Source organism: Saccopteryx bilineata, chromosome 9 (assembly GCF_036850765.1).
Source record: "Saccopteryx bilineata isolate mSacBil1 chromosome 9, mSacBil1_pri_phased_curated, whole genome shotgun sequence".
NCBI classification, from domain to species: Eukaryota; Metazoa; Chordata; class Mammalia; order Chiroptera; family Emballonuridae; genus Saccopteryx; species Saccopteryx bilineata.
The window spans coordinates 51962486-51982867 of record NC_089498.1 but is presented as its reverse complement, the minus strand read 5'-3'; the positions used below and the strand labels follow the sequence as shown (position 1 = coordinate 51982867).

General features: G+C 38.2%; 2 protein-coding genes and 1 non-coding gene across 4 annotated transcripts in view; 2 read left to right on the top strand and 1 right to left on the bottom strand.

Moving 5' to 3' along the window:
- PRKG1 (protein kinase cGMP-dependent 1) overlaps window positions 1-20382 on the bottom strand; it is a 1486994-nt gene that overhangs the window by 669408 nt on the left and 797204 nt on the right. The gene's annotated exons all lie outside the window — the stretch shown is intronic.
- On the top strand, window positions 1794-5721 carry CSTF2T (cleavage stimulation factor subunit 2 tau variant). The gene has a single exon (XM_066242870.1). It carries the CDS (start codon window positions 1873-1875, stop codon window positions 3964-3966), a length of 2094 nt encoding a protein of 697 aa, XP_066098967.1. The 5' UTR covers window positions 1794-1872; the 3' UTR covers window positions 3967-5721.
- On the top strand, window positions 17112-17235 carry LOC136313795 (small nucleolar RNA SNORA28). Its single transcript, XR_010727229.1, has one exon. It is a non-coding gene; the product is annotated as a small nucleolar RNA SNORA28 (small nucleolar RNA).

The following is a 20382-nucleotide window of genomic DNA, read 5'->3' as shown; positions in this document are numbered from 1 at the left end:
TTGACCGAGCAGCAAGATTTTATTAAGTGATATAAATACACTTTACCACTGGCAGGTATCGGTTACCATGTGCCTTGAGTAATAACTATGTCCAAGTTGTTTTAAAGAACAATTAAAACATTTTAAGGTAAATGGAGGCTTTGTCTTATTATTATTGTTATTTCAGATCTATACATTAAACTATGATACAGATCCAAGATACATAACACAATTTTTGATAAAACCTAAAGTTTTATAATCCCTTTAAAAGGCATATGTAGTCTAAAATGATTATTTAGGAGTTAGGACTCAGGCTCTGAAGCAGTGAAATCCATGAACATATAATCTTTATATGTAAATTTCATTTATTCCCCCAAGTAGCCATATTTTCAAACAGAAAATGAAATGAGTGATATTAAAGTTAAATCATATTTTCTTTAACCTTACATATCAAAAATATCACTTCAACATGTAAAAAATTAAAATTAATTAGATTTTACATTTTTTATAGTCTCAAAAGCTTTCATGTATTTTACATATATAGCACATCTCAATTAGAATGCTAAATTTTAACAGTAAATACTTGATTTTTATTTAGATTGAATAAATTAATCATTGCAAAAATAAATACTATATCCAAGTTGTTTCAAACATACTAAAAGTTTTCTGGCAGCCTAACTAAATATGAGTTTATATTAATAAAATAAATAAAACTAAAAGTTCAATTTCTCAATCAAACTAGCCACACTGGAAGAACTCAATAGCTACAGGAACTAGTGTCTACCAGATGGGGCAACCCAGCTCTGGAGCTGTGACAGCTCATATCTGGGTAAAAAGTCGGGTTTTGCCATTTACTGGCTGCTCAGCAAATTACAGAGCCCCTTCCAAGGCTCAGGTCTACTGTCAACCTGTTAACCCGGGGAAAAAAAACCCATACTCCACTCCTGCCATCAAAACTTGCAGCAGAATAGAAATAACTACAATTTGCTCTTTGCTTCATATTTGAGGTGGTGAAATTATTGCATCAATCAGAACCAATATAAATGCTTGCAATATAAGAATGGTTAAATAAATTTAATTCACACTGCAGCCATAAATGCTAATCGTTAATATTAATATAGGTTAATTAAAGAACAAAAGAAATACTATGAATAGCTGGACTGCTGCCTGCATGCACAGAGAAAAACTAGGAAGAGCGAGCCACCCATCAACAGAGGTTATCCTACAAGACAAGATGGGGGCGGGGATGGAGCTAGCACACTCGGCTTGTGTTTCTAGGTATTTTCCAAAAATATATTCCTAAAACGCAGCTATTGCTTTCGTATTTTAAAGAGAAAATCGAAAATCTGCTTTGAAACGACTACAGTTTTATATATTTTACAAGTAGAAACCGGTCTATACAAGTATTTTTTTCAGAATGAAGAACAAGCTGCCTTAACCAGCTTTGGAATGGCGGTTTCCCAGTTTCCCGCCCAGGAAAACTAAAACAAAAACACCCGTGATGTCAGGGTGCGGGGTTGGGAAGGACGGCCTTTCCTTGTTACCACGGTGAAGTCTATGCGGCCATCTTTACTGTGGTTAATGCGCACCAAGCTTTTCCTGCCGGGTGATGGTGCCGCACCAGAAATGTCGCAGAATCAGAGACCGGAAAGGAATTACTTCTCTAGGTAAGAAGGAGCTAACTGGAAGAATCACGGAGAACGAGGGACAGAAACCATTAGCTAATTTAGTGGAACTTAGAAGTGCAGAATTTGCGGACAGGCGGAACTCTTAAGCGGATTTCAGAGGTTTCTGCCCGGAATTTGAGATCAGCTTCCGTTGCTCAGCGGAAGTGAGACTCCGAGGAGGACGACTCTGAACGATCCGCTTGTCGCTGTGTGCGCTGCCGGAATCATGTCGAGTTTGGCGGTGAGAGACCCGGCCATGGATCGATCACTGCGTTCTGTGTTCGTGGGGAACATTCCGTATGAGGCAACTGAGGAGCAGCTAAAGGACATTTTTTCGGAGGTTGGTTCTGTTGTCAGTTTCCGGCTGGTGTACGATAGAGAGACGGGAAAACCTAAGGGTTATGGCTTCTGCGAGTACCAAGACCAGGAGACCGCGCTTAGTGCTATGCGGAACCTGAATGGGCGGGAGTTCAGTGGCAGAGCGCTGCGGGTGGACAATGCTGCCAGTGAAAAGAACAAGGAGGAGTTAAAGAGCCTGGGGCCTGCGGCGCCCATCATTGACTCACCCTATGGGGACCCCATCGATCCGGAGGATGCCCCTGAGTCGATTACCAGAGCGGTCGCCAGTCTCCCCCCAGAGCAGATGTTTGAGCTGATGAAGCAAATGAAGCTGTGTGTGCAAAACAGCCACCAGGAAGCTCGAAACATGTTACTTCAAAACCCTCAGCTGGCTTATGCGCTGTTGCAGGCCCAAGTAGTGATGAGGATCATGGATCCAGAGATTGCGCTGAAAATTCTGCACCGCAAGATACATGTTACGCCACTGATTCCAGGCAAATCTCAGGCCGTCTCTGGCCCCGTTTCTGGCCCTGGCCCTGGCCCTGGCCCCGGGCTCTGCTCAGGACCTAACGTTTTGCTGAACCAACAGAATCCTCCAGCTTCTCAGCCGCAGCATTTGACGAGAAGACCTGTGAAAGACATTCCTCCGTTGATGCAGACGCCTATCCAGGGTGGAATTCCGGCCCCGGGGCCCATGCCAGCTGCTGTTGCTGGGCCTGGTCCTGGTTCCTTAACTCCCGGTGGACCTATGCAGCCCCAAGTTGGAATGCCAGGGGTTGGTCCAATGCCTTTAGAGCGAGGACAGGTGCAGATGTCGGATCCTAGAGCTCCTATGCCTCGTGGACCCATGGCTGCTGGTGGACTACCTCCTCGAGGACTGTTAGGAGATGCTCCAAATGACCCACGTGGAGGGACTTTGCTTTCAGTCACTGGAGAAGTAGAGCCCAGAGCCTATCTTGGACCACCTCATCAGGGTCCTCCCATGCACCATGCCCCTGGTCATGACAGCCGTGGCCCTTCCTCGCACGAGATGAGGGGAGGGCCGATAGCAGATCCGAGAATGCTAATTGGAGAGCCCAGAGGACCCATGATAGATCAAAGGGTTCTACCTCTGGATGGTAGAGGTGGTAGAGACTCTCGGGGGATGGAGACCCGAGCCATGGAAACGGAGGTCTTAGAGACACGAGTGATGGAGAGAAGAGGAATGGAGACCTGTGCGATGGAAACCAGAGGAATGGAAGCAAGAGGCATGGATGGAAGAGGAATGGAGATACGGGGCCCTGGCCCCACTTCCAGAGGCCCTATGACCAGTGGAATCCAGGGCCCTGGTCCTATTAATATGGGGGCAGGTGGTCCTCAGGGACCCAGGCAGGTCCCAAGCATTTCAGGAGTAGGGAATCCTGGAGCTGTCATGCAGGGGGCAGGCATGCAAGGAGCAGGCATGCAGGGGGCGGGCATGCAAGGTGCAGGCATACAGGGGGCGGGCATGCAAGGTGCAGGCATACAGGGGGCGGGCATGCAAGGTGCAGGCATGCAGGGGGCGGGCATGCAAGGTGCAGGCATACAGGGGGCGGGCATGCAAGGTGCAGGCATGCAGGGGGCGGGCATGCAGGGGGCGGGCATGCAAGGAGCAGGTATACAGGGGGCGGGCATGCAAGGTGCAGGCATGCAAGGTGCAGGCATACAGGGGGCAGGCATGCAGGGAGCAGGCATACAGGGGGCGGGCATGCAGGGAGCAGGCATACAGGGGGCGGGCATGCAGGGAGCAGGCATGCAGGGGGCTGGCAAGCAAGGTGGAGGCCAGCCTAGCAGTTTTAGCCCTGGGCAAAGCCAAGTAACTCCACAGGATCAAGAAAAGGCAGCTTTGATCATGCAGGTTCTTCAACTGACTGCAGATCAAATTGCCATGCTCCCTCCTGAGCAAAGGCAGAGTATCCTGATTTTAAAGGAGCAAATCCAGAAATCTACTGGAGCTTCTTGAAAGATTTTAGAAAATACGTGGCAGTGATCCCAGAAAGATTTTTTTGTAGCATGAAGAATGGGTGCAAAAAGTTGACCTCTGCATCCCCACAGTTGAATGATTACTGTGGTTTCTTTTTTTTTTTTTTTTTTTTTTTTTTTTTTTGCCTGTTATTACTAATTGGGAGGGGGGAGAGGGAGAAGGGTATGGGTCTGTTCACTTTAATTCATTGTACCTAGACAACAAAAATAACTGAAAATGGTCTTACACTAAATAAGATTACAAAGAATGTGCAGCAATATTAAAAGTCTACAATATGTTAACTTCTTTAAAAAAAAATACTGAGTAAAACGATGTGAAATCTGTACAAAGACTAAGAGATGACCTGTTAAAGTGGTGATGTACCAAGATAGCTTAAGATTTTGGGTTGTATAAGAAAATAAAATCATTTACCTCCAAATTATAAGATATATTCTTTGGTAATTCATTTAAAATATGAAGTCTTATTATGGGGGCAATAGAATGTCGTGTTAGGCTAAACATTGTTTCAGTGTTTTGTAAATATTTTGAAGTGTTAAGGAATTAACAGGATAAATCTAAATTTATGGTATTGGAATTGTTTTTTCTATAGCTGTGCTACCTAAAAAATCAAGGAATGCCTATGGTATGGTATTGTGTTTCATTTTTCGCACCCTTCAGAGGCCAGCGATATTATGGCCTGCCCCTTAACATAATGGTTTTATTGGGACAGTTCTAGGATCAACCTGGCTACTTAAGTTTGTGCTGCTGAGACTCAGTATATATCTCTGTACCTTTCTATTTCTCAGTAGTCTTTAAGTCTTACATCTGAACCTGAGTTATTCTCTCCCATCCTTTCCTAAAATCAGTGTATAGGAACTAGTTTAGCTGGATAAATTATACACTGCATTGGGTTTTTCATAAATAGTAAAGGTAAGCTCTGCTTCTTGGTAACTAGCTTTCATATACAGATGATACCCATCTGGTCAACCGGAATCACTGTCTCAGTGACATTTAACATACCTTTTTGTGTTTTCTTATATCAAAATCTTTGTCCATCACTGTCTTACCAGAATAATTGAAGCCCAGGTAGGTTGGTAGATTCTTGTAGCCTAAATTCTCTGCTCAGTTGATTATTACTCATAAGTCATAGAGCCATTTAGTTCTACTATACATACCATTGAGACAGTTAAAAATCAGAAAGGTGGGGCTTATCACATTTCCTGCAGAGCTTCTATCTAATTTATTTGCAAGCCTTAAGGATGTGGACATTAAAAATGTTAATTAACGGAAGCATAAACATCCAAATAACCAGTTGATTTTACTCTGGAGGAAAAAAAAATTAACATCTAGTTACAGAGGGGGAAATGTAATGAGGAAAGAACTGAGATTTGGAAATTGAATTATTTTTATTTTGCAAGGTTTTTACATCTTAAGTGGGTAATTCACTACACAGTTTTCATCCCTGTGCTGCCGTTGCTAGCTGCCTGTTTTACTCCTATTTTTATTGTTCATTCTGTTTTCCCATGTTTCCTGTGTGCTTCCCTTAGCTGGAGGGGATAACTCTTTACATGTGTCATAGTTCTGGATAATATTTATTCATTCACAGAGTTGGTTTCAGTACTTTAAAATTATAGTTGCATTTCCCCAAAGCTTTCATTGAAAGACGTGAAATGAAAACCATTAAATGTTATGCTCTTCGTTGTAGTAAAATATCTGCATTGTTTAATGCAAAGTTAATAAAAAGAATGCATAATATCTGGTGTTTACTTTTTTTTTTTTTTTTCTGAAGCTGGAAACGGGAGAGACAGTCAGACAGACTCCTGCATGCGCCCAACCGGGATCCACCCGGCACGCCCACCAGGGATGAAGCTCTGCCCACCAGGGAGCGATGCTCTGCCCCTCCGGGGCTTCGCTTTGCTGCGACCAGAGCTACTCTAGCGCCTGGGGCAGAGGCCAAGGAGCCATCCCCAGTGCCCAGGCCATCTTTGCTCCAATGGAGCCTTGGCTGCGGGAGGGGAAGAGAGAGAGGAAGGACGGGGGGTGAGGGGGGTGGGGGGGTGGAGAAGCAGATAGGCGCTTCTCCTATGTGCCCTGGCCGGGAATCGAACCCGGGTCTCCCGCATACCAGACCGACGCTCTACCGCTGAGCCAACCGGCCAGGGCTGGTGTTTACTTTTAATGAATGCATTATTCAAGTGATCTGTTCTTGGGAGATTCACAAGGCCTGAATACTTTTTTTTTTTTTTTTTAATGAAAAAAAAAAATTTCAGGAACAGATGGGAATCTTTTTAAAATTTATTATCTGCATATTTCCACAATTAAAATAACTATAAAGTCATGTTACTCTAAGGTATCAGTAGCAGCATCTTGGTGGATACTCAGATATTAGGTTCCTTTTGTTTATGTTCTGCACAGACCCCAGGATCTGTATCCCAGGATCACATTATGGGTATATTCATTATTATTATTTTTTTTTTTTTTGCATTTTTCTTAAGCTGGAAACAGGGAGAGACAGTCAGACAGACTCCCGCATGTGCCCCACCGGGATCCACCCGGCAGGCCCATCATGAGGCGACGCTCTGCCCTCCAGGGGGCGATGCTCTGCCCATCCTGGGCGTCGCCATGTTGCGACCAGAGCCACTCTAGCGCCTGAGGCAGGGGCCACAGAACCATCCCCAGCGCCCGGGCCATCTTTGCTCCAGTGGAGCCTTGGCTGCGGGAGGGGAAGAGAGAGACAGAGAGGAAGGCGCGGCGGAGGGGTGGAGAAGCAAATGGGCGCTTCTCCTGTGTGCCCTGGCCGGGAATCGAACCCGGGTCCTCCCCACGCTAGGCCAACGCTCTACTGCTGAGCCAACCGGCCAGGGCCCGTATATTCACTATTGACAGCACTTTTCCAATACACTTTACCTTTTGTGTGTGTGACAGAGGGACAGATGGGGACGGACAGGAAGGAAGGGAAATGAGAAGCATCAATTCTTTGTTGCGGTACCTTAGTTGCTAATTGATTGCTTTTTCATGTGTGCCTTGACGCGGGTGTGGGGGTGGGGGTTTACGGCAGACCAAGTGACCCCTTGCTCAAGCTAGCAACCTTGATCTCAGCTGGTGAGTTTTGCTCAAACCAGATTAGCCTGCACTCAAACTGGTGACCTTGGGGTTTCGAACCTGGGTCCTCTGTGTCCCAGTCTGACGCTCTATCCACTGTACCACTGGCTTGTCAGGCTACACTGTTTACTTTTACCTCTACCCCTCATTCCCACTTCTAATAAGCCAGGAATTCTTACCACAGACTGTCACTCATTTCTGCATTCACTGCAGCAAAAATCACAGGTGGGAAGGAAGAACAAAACAGATTATCAGATTCTTGGAGTGGGGGTGGGGGTGGGATGGGGGATCTCATTAGGATCACATCAATTTCCTCAAAAGGATTTAGATTGCACACAGTCCAAATGAGCTATAACAACTATTTGTATTAGAAAGTAAACTAGAAATACTATAGTTAATAGAAGCAAGTAAACCTAATAAAATAAGTTCTTCCAATTCATTGTCTCACTGCCACAGTATTGATGTAGTGAGCATAGAGCCTTATTTCATTTTATTAGTGAAGAATTCAAGAAATGTATGTCTGCTACTATTATGTGTTTTACTACATAATGGTTTCTAACTACCCCTGGAATCCTGCATTTTCCCAAATATGGATAGGCTACAAATGAAATCACTTATTTATAACAGTTGAAGGTAGTATGGTGAGACTGATTTGCGAATGTCTCAGGCTATACATGTTTCTTAGGAATAGCGAGTGATCAGATTTAATCAGTGCCCACCCTTAATACTTCGCCTCTTGTATTATTGTTTAACATGTGTTTTAATGTCTGCTGATATCCTTGTCTCAGGACTTCTGATTTGGGAATATTCTGTAAGTTATAAGCCATTGTGAATCTCTGGTGAAGGTAGTCGATTTCAAATGAGATTGTATAGTATATGACTTTACAACTACGGTTTTCAGAATTCTAGAGGTAGAAAAGCGGGGGTGGGGTGATGAACGAAAGACCCCAAAGCACAGCTTGCAAAGCTTTTGTTTTTCATACTGTGATGAAACTAACTAAGCACATGGAAACTAATTTTCTATGGTGTGTCAGGCCTTTTACTTAGGTCTAATGAGGTCTATTATGTGCAAGAACTGATTGGCAGAGAAACTGAATTATCAGTTATATCTCACAGTCTTCTCATAAAACAATATATCAGCTCACTGCTGTATTGTCAGCTAATCTCTAGATAGACTTCTGTTGGTGCTTTTCTCATCAGTTTCTTGTCAAGAATGCTCGGTAGTCGAGAATTATTTATTTTAAGGAAATTAATATATTAAAAGTATAATTTTAATATTAAATATTATCCATAGTATAATATATGATACTGGTATTTTGTACTATGTTACTATGTCCTAATATATTTCATATATATATTTCAAGTCTTAATCAGATTTTAAGATATTTTAATTTGTTTTTATGCATTCTGAAATAGTATTCCTTCCATAGGTTGAAAATTCCACTTTACGATTATTCATATTACTAATTCCTTTTCCCATGAGATGTAAACTAGCATGTTTCTTCATGATATTTTTCTACGGAGGTATATAATTTACATCAGTAAAGGGCATGTATTGTATCAAAAGTGACACTGAGATAGCAATGTCAAAAATAACAAGCCTGGTGTTCATTAAATACATAAAATAGCAAAATATGTACCTATAAAAAGAAATGATATTCTGATTAATGATAACTCATTACAACCAGAAGTTGATTTAAGTCCCAAAAGTGAGTAAATTTTATGAAGGGGTTTGAATAAAATATGCCACATTCTCAATCACATGACTCTGTATATATAAAATCTGCAGACATTTAAAATCAAATTCATTGTCACAAGTGGTCATTTAAAGAAATTGGTCAGTTAAACCCTGGCTGAATAGCTCAGTTGGTTAAGCATTGTTCTGAAGCACAGAGGTTGCTGGTCAGGGCACATTATAGGAACAGATGTTCCTGTCTCCCGCTCTCTCCCTTTCTCTCTCTAAATAAAATAAACATGAAAAAAAATTTAATAGGTCAATTTAAAAGAAGTGTATCTATTCAACTTACGTGTTGTCTATCACAGAAATAGAATGGATAATCTTCTTGGCATCAAGAAATGAAATCAGCAATGTACCCCATCCCCAAATTATTTTCATCATTATTAGATGATGTCTTATTAGAGTATTAATCTCCAATAAATTACTCAACATCTGTGGGCCATTTGTAAGGACCCGTAAGCTTTATGTTGTTACACTACCTCACCTTGCTGCCTGAACATGAAGCAATTTGAATTTAAGAATCTATTTAACCCTGGACATCCCACAGAAAAAGATAAACCTGCTAAAATTTAGTCCTTGATCCTTTATCTTAAAGGTTCACTTTAATAACATTTAAAATGAGACATCAAAACTTGTATATTTGAGTTAATGACGTAATGGAAAGGCCTATAAAGGGGTCCTTGGATTATGGCACAGTTCCGTTCCTATGACAGTGATGTAACTTGAATTTGGTGTAAGTCGTAACACATCCTAGCCTAAGTCACTTTCCTATCCTAACACAGTTATAAAATCACAATCTAGAACATAAAAATGCAACTAAGCCACAGAGAAAGGACATAAATATCCTGTACTGTACACTGTACTGCGTATTCTTCCGCCACGCACAACCAAACTAGTTCACCCACACAGTCCATAAGTACAATGCTAACGCCATAAATACGTTTCAAGTTTTTAAAAGTTTTTTGGAAGTGAGCATTCTAAACTTGAAATGTATGTTGAGACTGTTGCAACCCAAGGTCCTTCTGTATAGGACTTGCTTGGTGCATTAACATGCCTAAAACTCTATTATATGTCCCAAATATCATTCTTGTTCACATAATATGGCAACATAACTAAGAAGGACTAAGAACATTGCAAGACACAGTATATTCATAGAATATATTTCCTATCTTTAGGTAAGCCTATATTCAATATGATTTCATCTTTTTATACTTAATGAAGCAGAGCAAAAGATCTTCATCTATTTTAAAAAACAGAAATTACATTGTCAAAATCTCTAAAATCACATAATTCCCCATCCCCCCCATGTCAATTTTGTCAGTTTTGTTCTGCAGAAGCTTTAAATATCTTTGGATAATGAACCCCAAATCTGTGGCCTATGGATCAATGAAGTGTACAGATACAGTTTGTTTAATGAGCCCAAGTTTCCCCAAAATTTTGAATTTGAATTTTTTAGGTTTAGCATATATTCTCCAATTAGTCACAGGCTAAGCCTCTCCCTATGTCTTATATTAGGTTTGATTTATAACCTTTGTATAAAAACACAGCATTAGATTCAATTGAAATTTTGACAAATGGGAACTAGAAAAACAATTGAGCAACTGGTTCAGCAGTATTTTTCTGCAAAATCAACAAACCAAACAAAAATCCAGAACAAACTAAAGGTATGACATGTTTTGGTTTGTTTGTTTGTTTTTTGTGAGAGAGAGACAGAGGGACAGACAGGGACAGACAGACAGCAAGGGAGAGAAATGAGAAGCATCAACTCTTCATTGTGATGCCTTAGTTGTTCATTGATTGCTTTCTCATATGTGCCTTGAACAGGGGGCTACGGCAGACCGAGTGACCCCTTGCTCAAGCCAGTGACCTTGGGCTCAAGCTGGTGAGCCTTGCTCAAACCAGATGAACCTGTGCTCAAGCCCGTGACCTCAGGGTTTCGAACCTGGATCCTCTGCGTCCCAGTCCGAATCTCTGTCCACTGTACCACCACCTGGTCAGGCAGCATGGCATGTTTTTATGTATAGCTTTCCATGATGTATACCAAGCAAAAAAATAAAAAATAAAAAGTGTCCTGGTTTGCTGTACCAAATGATGTTATTTCTCCCACCAGAAGTCTGTATGATTAATAAATATTAAACCAAAATATTAACATCCTTTTCAATTCAAAAAGATTTATACAATGAGAAATATATGTCAATATTGGTAATGTTAAATGCTAAGAGCTCTAGACTGACTTATGTATAGTATACATTTTTTCATTTTTTATGTTACTAATTTAAAAAGCTGATCCTCCATGTCATTCCCACATAGCAATTATGCTGATTAACCCTTTGAGTAGTGAGTTTTTTTTCATGCTCACTGACCCCAGCAGTGAGTTGTTTTTTAGAAGATGAAATTAGTTTTCATTTATTAACTTAAAATCATGTTTGTTTGATAACCAATTTTTGGAAATAAGAACATACATTTGCCTTTTTTTAAATGTTGCTTTATACATGTATGATCATACTCTGGATGGTCTGGAGGCACGAGGACGTACATGAACATTCGTACTACTCAAAGGGTTAAAAAACCAAACAGAACAAAAAATCCTTCATCAGATCATGTCATTGTTCTGTTTAAAGCCTTAAGTCATCTGGATCTTTCTTCCAACAATCTCACATCCGACCATTTGTCCCCCGAGTTCCTGCTACAGCTACTTTGGCCCTAGTTTCATTTCCTTGAATTTGACAAACTCATTTCCATCTCTGACTTTTGTTCGTGGGCAGTCTCCTCTGCTCTTTCCCAATTCTTCTCCCGGGCTTTGAATGGCTACCCTATTCTCTTTATTCAGGTTTCAGCTTTTGTATTACTCAGAGGCTTTTCTTGGTCTCTGAGTTTAAATTGGTCTCTTTGTGTTGTTGTATTTCCTTGTTTTGTTTGTTTTTAAGTAGTAGTCCTCTTACTTGAGCACAATTTAAACATTAATCCATGTTATCCAATCCTTTTGCAAGTTATATGAACAAGGAAAATTTAATGATTGGCATTAATGAGTTAATTTTTATTATGCTCATGTTACATTTATCATGTCAGTTGTGTTTGTTCTCAGGTTTATGTTGTGTACTTATTTCTGTAATATATAGATATAAGTACACCCATAGGTATATAGGTATAAAAAGTATTTGTGTGTATATATATGTATATATGAAATATGATTGCAAAAAATGTTTTTTTTAACAAAACCATGCTGAATGTGTATTCATCATCTCAATTGTATTTGTAAACCAGCTTATACCAGTTGCAGTAATTTTTCTAATGTATATAAACATATATTATTAACATGAGTATGAAAAAAGGTTATGTCTATGAAAATAATGTTGAATGTTTTGAAAAGGTGATAAAGGTTGAGCAACTAATAAATAGTTTTTGTATTTTGTGGGAGTAAGATAATAGAAAATACTTTTTAAAAAATCTTCACATCTAGAATTAGGCACTCAGATTACTTTGTAAGTGTCGAAAATCTTTGTTCCATTTTAAGAAAAGTTTGAAACTAAGTAATCATAAATAAAACATTACGTCAAAACCGTAAATTTTCTATGAATTTGAAGATTTGTACTGTCATAGTTCTTTTCCTTCCATTTCTAAGGGGATTACCCAGGAAAGACACAAACATGCCTCTTCATCCTAGTCTTTCTCCTTCCTCTCCCCAAGATATTATTTGCTTAAAGAAATTAAGTATGCATTAAACTATTACTTACTCACATGTGGTCCTTAAACCAACAGCATCATCTGGAAGCCTGTTAAAAATGCAGAATCTGAATCCCACCCCAAAATCTGTTCAATCAAATCTTCATTTTAATAAGATCCCCAGGTGATTCATATGCAAATAAAAATTTGAAAAGCACAGCTTAAAATTAATCCTAAAATAACTTTTTTTAAAAAACCACCTTGACAATAATATTATGACAAATATAAGGGATTTTTAATTTACCCAAATGATTGCACCTGCATAGTCACATAAGGTCAAGAACTGACAAAAATCCCTACCTATCTGACATAAATAAAGGAGATAGCCCCTCAATTGGAAGCCATATTGAAAAATGAGCAAATGTCCTGGTTGGTGGCTCAGTGCATAGAAAGTTGGCCCCACGTGCAGACATCGTGGGTTCAATCCCCAGTCAGGACACACAGGGTAAGCGACTATCTGCTTCTCACCCACTCTCTCTCACCCTCCTCCTCTTGTGGCCAGTGTCTCTATTAGTTTCAGCATGGCCCAGGCACTGAGGATGGCTCGGTTGATCTGAGCGCATCAGCCTCAGGCGCTAAAAATAGAGCTTCATATTCAAGTATTGGCTCCAGACAGGGGTTGCCAGGAAGATCCCAGTGGGGGCACATAAGAGAGTATGCCTCACTATCTCCCCTCCTCTCATCTTAAAAAAAAAAAGAAAGAAAAATGAGTAAATAAAAATTCTGTTCCTTCACAGATAATTCAGTGAACATTTGACTTAGTAGAAAACCTAACATAAAACACCATAGTTAAAGTTTCTGTCCTTTTGAGAAATCATCTGAATTTACACTTAGTCTATATGTGTGACTTTTTTCTTCAAGTGTGGAGAGGAAGCTCTGTTAGATTCACTAGAAACAATACATTCATACTCATTAAATATTATCACACATTAAAAATTGTTTCAGTCCCTGGTCTGATAGCTCAGTTGGTTAAAGCATCGTCCAGAAACATCAGGGTTGCGGTTCAGTTCCCAGTAGGGGCACATAAAAGAATCAACCAATAAATGCATAAATAAATGGAACAACAAATTGATATTCCTCTCTTTCTCAAATAATAAATAAATAAATATATAAATAAAATAAACGTGTAAAAATTCTTTCATAAAATCTGAATTTTCTAATTCATAAATCTTATAACCTTGGTAAAATACATTATCCAATAAAGAATGCGGACTTCATATAGGGGTACCACATTTCCCTTTGTAAACGTCTCTTGATGACCCAGAAATATTTCTTAAATAACTGCATACATCTTATCATTTAGTTTAACAGAAGAAATCTTGAAATCATAAAATTAGCATGATACCTCAGTGAAAAGTAGATCCTCAGTAGAATTCTGCTGCTAAATAGTTTTTGAACCTTATCTAATATCTAAATGTTCCTATGCACCAAAAAGAAAAGAACCAGTATAAAAGAAGCAGTTAACAGTATCTGCCCAGCACTTGTTCTGTTCTTCTCAGTAGATTTATTGGAAATTATATACAGGTAAAAACTCTATACTGAAATTTGTGTCTTTGAACCCGATCCTAATTAAGGGTAAACATTAACCAAATCAACATTTGTAAATTAAGCGAATTAGGACTTTTTTCCCTTAAAGAAAAGTTTACATTGAGTTTAAGTGATTGAACTAAAAAATGTTTCTAGTAAAAAACTTAAATTCAATCACAGCCTTTCAAATGGTGACATCAAAGCCTCATTATGAGGCTGTGAAGGTGACCTTGGAATATGTGGCTCTCTCATTGTCACATGTATTCAAACTACTTGTTTTCTAGTTCTTAATTTGGGTCTTTGTTTGTCTAGAAGGAAAACAAAATTTGCTTAATTAGAATATTTTGAGAATCAGAAGTGAGATGATTTATAGATTTGTTGATTGGTAGGGATTTTGTTGTCATTGTTTTCAGATAAACACTGTAGAGCAATTTTCTCCCTAGTGAATGCCTCTGCTGGGATATGCAAAATACATAGTTGAGCCTTGAGCAATAATAACCTTAGTTTAAAATACAGTAGTCTTAAAACTGTCCTTCCTGAGGAATTAGAGTTGGATTATCTGGGAGAAAGGAAAACAGGAGACTTTCTCTGCATCTTGTCCAGTCTTTCACCCAGGCTTGCTTACAAGGAGGCGGAAGACTGATGAGCTGGCCAATGGCCCAGCAACAGCCAGCCAGGGTGGAATTGTGAAACTGATCTCCTGTCCAGGCCAACACTGTGGTGAAGTCCTGCAAATTACCAGGGCTGGAAACTGGTGTTTCAGCACAAGTTGACTCTTCAGGGGGAGAGAGGATGAAAAGCAGGGGGAGGGAAGATGACTTCAATTTTTTTTTTCACTAAGATCCCCAAAACTTCAGACCTCCTCCACATACATGAGGGTGGCTGCCACCTCAAGCAAGTAGTGCCTTCTCTGGCTCATCCTCAAACACCCACTATATCTTTTGGGTCTTACCAGCCATACCACTCAAGGCTTTTATTGTGTTTTGATAAATAAAAGAAGGAAAAATCACGTGCGCTGATATAGACATGAAATATATCTGTTTAAAACATTTTTACTCTACTTGGCATTTTTATTTACACAGTGATAAAATATTTTGAATTCATAAAAAAGAGCCTATCATTGTGGAATTTCTGACATTAGCCACAAGATTGGGAGCAAGGATCTACTTTTTTTGGAGAGAGGGAGGTGGTAGCAAGGGTAATATAAGTGCTCCAGAACTAACACAGTTTCAATTGTAAGATCCTTGTCCTCTTCTGGAACATTGGGTCACGGTTAATATGTTAAAGCATTTACCAAAAACCTACTGAATGCTAGGCAATTGACATACATCATCTCAAAGTTTCATTGAAGTCTCAAGCAGTCTGAAGAAATATGCTCAGAGAAGTTCATTCCTTTGCTCTGAGCCACATAGCTAATAGGAAGGAGATAGAGGCACTATTGAATCTAGGTCTGGCTGACTCCCAAGCCCTAGCTCTCCCCATTTTATCATTCTGCTTTAAGGAGACAATGAGACAGTAGAACAGCTTCATACTAGGGACTGAATTGAAGAAGCATCAGGCATCATTTCCACTGAGTGAGGAAGTTCATCATAGGTCCTTAAAGAGGTGATTTGTAGGCGACAGTGAAAGATTAATATAATCAATCTTTTTGTACTTCTATATTTGTTTCCTCCCAAGAACCAACTAAACCTGGGATATAATAGAATAAAGAGTGGGGGGAAAAATAAACAAGCTCAGAATGGAAGCATTTATATGGAATAGCAATTGATTATTTATGAGAAATGTATAAAATTATTTTCTTCTGGATAGTTCTAGTTAATGCCTAATATAAACAATCATGTAACCCATTTTTATTAAAATATAATTTACATACTATAAAATTTACCCATTTGAAACATATGATTCAGTTGTTTTTATTATATTCAGAGTTATGTACCATTCAATTTAGAATTTATTCATCACCCACAAAGAAACCCTATACTCATTATCATTTACTTCCCACTCTCTTTCCTCCTCATTTGGCCCTAGGCAGCCACAGGTCTGCTTTCTGTATCTACATATATTCTGGTAGTCCATATAAATGAAATAATATAATGTTTTGAGCTTTTGTGACTAGTTTCTTTCACTTAGCATGTTTTTAAGATTCATATGCTGCAGCATATATCAATATTATATTCCTTTTTAGTGCCAAATAATTTTCTATTGTACGGATTCAGCAATTTAGTTGATCCATTCACCAGTTGATGGGTATTTGTATTATTTCATTTTTTGGCTACTATAAATAGTGCTTCTATTAACATTTGTGTGCAAGTTTTTTGTGTGACTATGTTTTAATTCTCTTGGATACTTAGAAATGGAATTGAATGTTATAATAACTCCATGTTTACCTTTAGGACTATTTTCCAAAGTGACTGTACCACTCCATAATTCCCATAGCAATAAATGTGGGTTCCAGTTTCTCCATATATTTGCCAATACTTGTTCATTTCTTTTTTATAATAGCCACACAAGTGTAAGTAAACTCGTATTTGCTTGTGGTTTTGATTTGCATTTCCTTGATGACTAGTGATGTTCAACATCTTTTCATATGCTTATTGGCAATTTGTATATCTTCTTTGGAGAAATGTTTGTTTTCTATAATCTATTTATTATAAATAAAATAGTTTGTAAATTCAGAGTTTCTATTTTAGGTTAGCATAATCAGATGCCAAAGTCTCTAAAACATAAAAGAGATTATTAGTTCTTTTGGGATTTAAGAACTGACCTAAAATAGGAGTAAATTGCACTAATAAGGGTGAGGGTTTTCAATTATATTCTTATACACTTTGAAGAAAGAATTTAATAATTTTCATGGTTTATACATGTTAATAGGGTTCAGAACACATTATCCCAAAATATGGCACTTTGGCATATTGAATACTTTAAGCTGAAGAAGTCTGAAAAAAAGTCAGAAAAAGAAAGGTCAGTTTGACCTCCCCTGAAACTGTCATAAAACCCTCAGATACCCTGAGGAAAGGAACATTCTTATCACTGAAGATAAAGGAATGTTCCTTGCAAGTAGCACCTTGTGACAGATAGTCATACTGTATGACACAATCTGAGTTTGCTACAGCAACAAAGTCTAACCTATTCCAGTGCGTGATCTCTATGAGACAAGCTGTTGTACAGACTCACACAGACTTACACTTCACCTAGAATGTTAAGGAGCACAATTCTTCCCCGATCGTGCCCTCTTCATCAGGCCTGCTCCTTCAGGTTTTCATTTTCTTATGGAGGCTCCTGTGGCATGCAAACCTTATATTAAATAAATCTGATTATGCTTTTTTTCCATTAATCTACCTTTGGCAGTTAAATTTTCAGACCCAGCCAAGGATCCTCTGGGAGTCAAGGAGAACTTTTTCCTCCCCTTCACTATAAAAACATTAGTTGAACCTACAGGGAACAGACAGTGCTTTGCCAGGGAAGAAATAGTGTTGTAATAAAGAGCTAGTTCAAATTCTGACTCTAGCAGTACTACCTGTGGGGTCCATCTCCTTCCTTCTCTATTTTTTTCACTTTTTAATAAAATGTTTATTCTATTGATTTTAGTGAAAGAAAGGAAGAGAGAGAGAGGACCATCAATCTGTTCCTGTACGTGTCCTGACTGGGGATCCTATGAGCAACCTCTATGCTGTGGGATAATGCTATAATCACCTGAACTATCCAGCCAGGGCTTTAATTTCTTTCCTTCTTTTTTTTTTTTAATGGAGAGAGAGAGAGAGAGAGAGAGAACATCAAGTTGTTCTAGTTCTTTATGCATTCATTGGTTAATTCTTGAATGTGCTGTGACCAGGGATTGAAACCATAACCTTGGTGCATGGTAGGATAGTCTAACCAACAGAGCTACCTGGCCAAGATCTATTTATGTGCCTCACTTTCAAAATCCGTACACTGAGCTAACTATCTCTTAGGATAGTTAAGAAAATTGTTTGGTAAATCACTTTGCACCATGCCTATACATAGTAAGCTCTTGATGTGTGATATGTGCTAGATATTGCTATTATTCCTTAATAAATAAAACTGTGGAGAATAAATAAGTTCCATATAAATTTTTGAATATGTGTTCTATATCTTTGAAGTATGTCATTGGTATTTTAATTGGTATTGCATTGAATTTATAAATTGCTTTGGGTAATATAGACATTTTAATGATGTTTACTATTCCTAACCATGAGCACAGTATATGCTTCCACTTGTTTGTATTTTCCTTGATTTCTTTTATCAATGTTTTATAATTTTCCAAGTACAAGTCTTTAATCTCCTTGATTAAATTTACTCCTAGGTATTTTATTTCTTTTGTTGCAATAGTGAAGGGGATTGTTTCCTTAATTTCTCTTTCTGACAGTTCATTGTTCGTGTATAAAAATGCCTCTGATTTCTGAGTATTAATTTTATATCCTGCCACATTGCTGAATTCATTTATCAGGTTCAGTAGTTTTTTTTACAGAGACTTTAGGGTTTTCTATATAAAATATTATATTATCTTTAAATAATGAGAGTTTTATATCTTCTTTTCCAGTTTGGATGCCTTTTATTTCTTCTTCTTGTCTGATTGCTGTGGCTAGGACTTCCAGGACTATGTTAAATAAGAGTGATGAAAGGGGGCACCTCTGCCTTGTTCCTGATCTTAAGGGGATCAGTTTTAATTTTTGCCCATTGAGTATGATGTTGGCTGTGGGTTTGTCATAGATGGCCTTTTTCATGTTGAGGTATGTTCCCTGTATTCCCACTTTGCTGAGAGTTTTGATCATGAATGGGTGCTGCATTTTATCAAATGCTTTTTCTGCATCTATTAAAATTATCATGTGGTTTTTCTCTTTCCTTTTGTTTATGTGATGAATCACATTGATTGATTTGTAAATATTGTACCAGCCTTGCCTCCCCAGAATAAACCCCACTTGATTATGATGTATGATTTTTTTCATATATTGCTGGATCTAGTGTGCTAATATTTTGTTGAGAATTTTAGCATCTATATTCATCAGGGATATTGGCCTATAATTTTCTTTGTGTTTTCTTTGCCTGGTTTTGGAATCAAAATTATGCTTGCCTCATAAAAGGAGCTTGGAAGTCTTCCTTCCTTTTTAATTTTTAAAAATAGCTTGAGAAGGATAGGATTTAGTTCTTTGTATATTTGTTAGAATTCACTTGTGAAGCCATCAGGTCCAGGACTTTTCTTTCTTGGGAGTTTTTTGATAAATGTTTCAATTTCATTTGTTGTAATCGGTCTGTTTAAGTTTTCTGATTCTTCCAGATTAATTTTTGGAAGATTATATGTTTCAAAGAATTTGTCCATTTGATCTAGGTTGTCTAGTTTTTTGGCATACAGTTCTTCATAGTATTTTCTTACAATATTTTGTATTTCTGTTGTGTCAGTTGTTATTTTTCCACTCTCATTTCTAATTTTATTTATTTGAGTCCTGTCTCTTTTTTTTCTTGGTAAATCTGGTTAAAGGTTCATCAATCTTGTTTACCTTTTCAAAGAACCAGCTCCTGGTTTCATTGATACTCTGTATTGTTTCTTTAGCCTCTATGTTATTTATTTCCACTCTGGTCTTTATTATTTCCTTCCTTCTACTACCTCTGGTCTTTACTTGCTGTCTTGCTGTTCTTTTTCTAGTTCTTTTAAATGTAGGGTCAAGTTGTTTATTTGAGCTTTTTCTAGCTTCTTAAGGTATGCCTGTAATGCTATGAACTTCCCTCTCAGGACTGCTTTTGCTGTGTTCCATAAATTTTGAGTTGATGTATGCTCATTATCTTTCATTTCTAGGAACATTTTTTATTTCTATTTTGATCTCATTGTTAACCCATTCATTATTTAATAACATGCTATTTAGTTTCCAAGTGTTTGAGTATTTTTCAGTTTTTCTGTTGTGGTTGATTTCTAGTTTCATGCCATTGTGATCAGAGAAGATGCTTGATATGATTTCAATCTTCTTAAATTTGTTGAAACCGTTTTTGTGTCCTAACATGTGGTCTATCCTAGAGAATGTACCATGAGCACTTGAAAAGAATGTATATTCTGCTGCTTTAGGGTGAAAGGTTTTGAAGATATTTATTAAATCCAGTTGATTTAGTGTGTCCTTTAAATCTTTTTTTTGTTAATTTTCTTTCTTGAGGATCTATCTAATGATATTAGTGGGGTACTGAAGTCCCCTACTATTATAGTATTGCTATTGATATCCATCAAATTCTGCTTTATACATTTAGGTGCTTCTATTTATAATGGTTATATCTATTACGTGCATAGATATTTATAATGGTTATATCTATCTTCCTGTTGGATT

Coding starts and splice junctions, on each gene's coding strand:
- CSTF2T (XM_066242870.1), top strand. CDS start 1,873: ATGTCGAGTTTGGCGGTGAGAGACCCGGCCATGGATCGATCACTGCGT.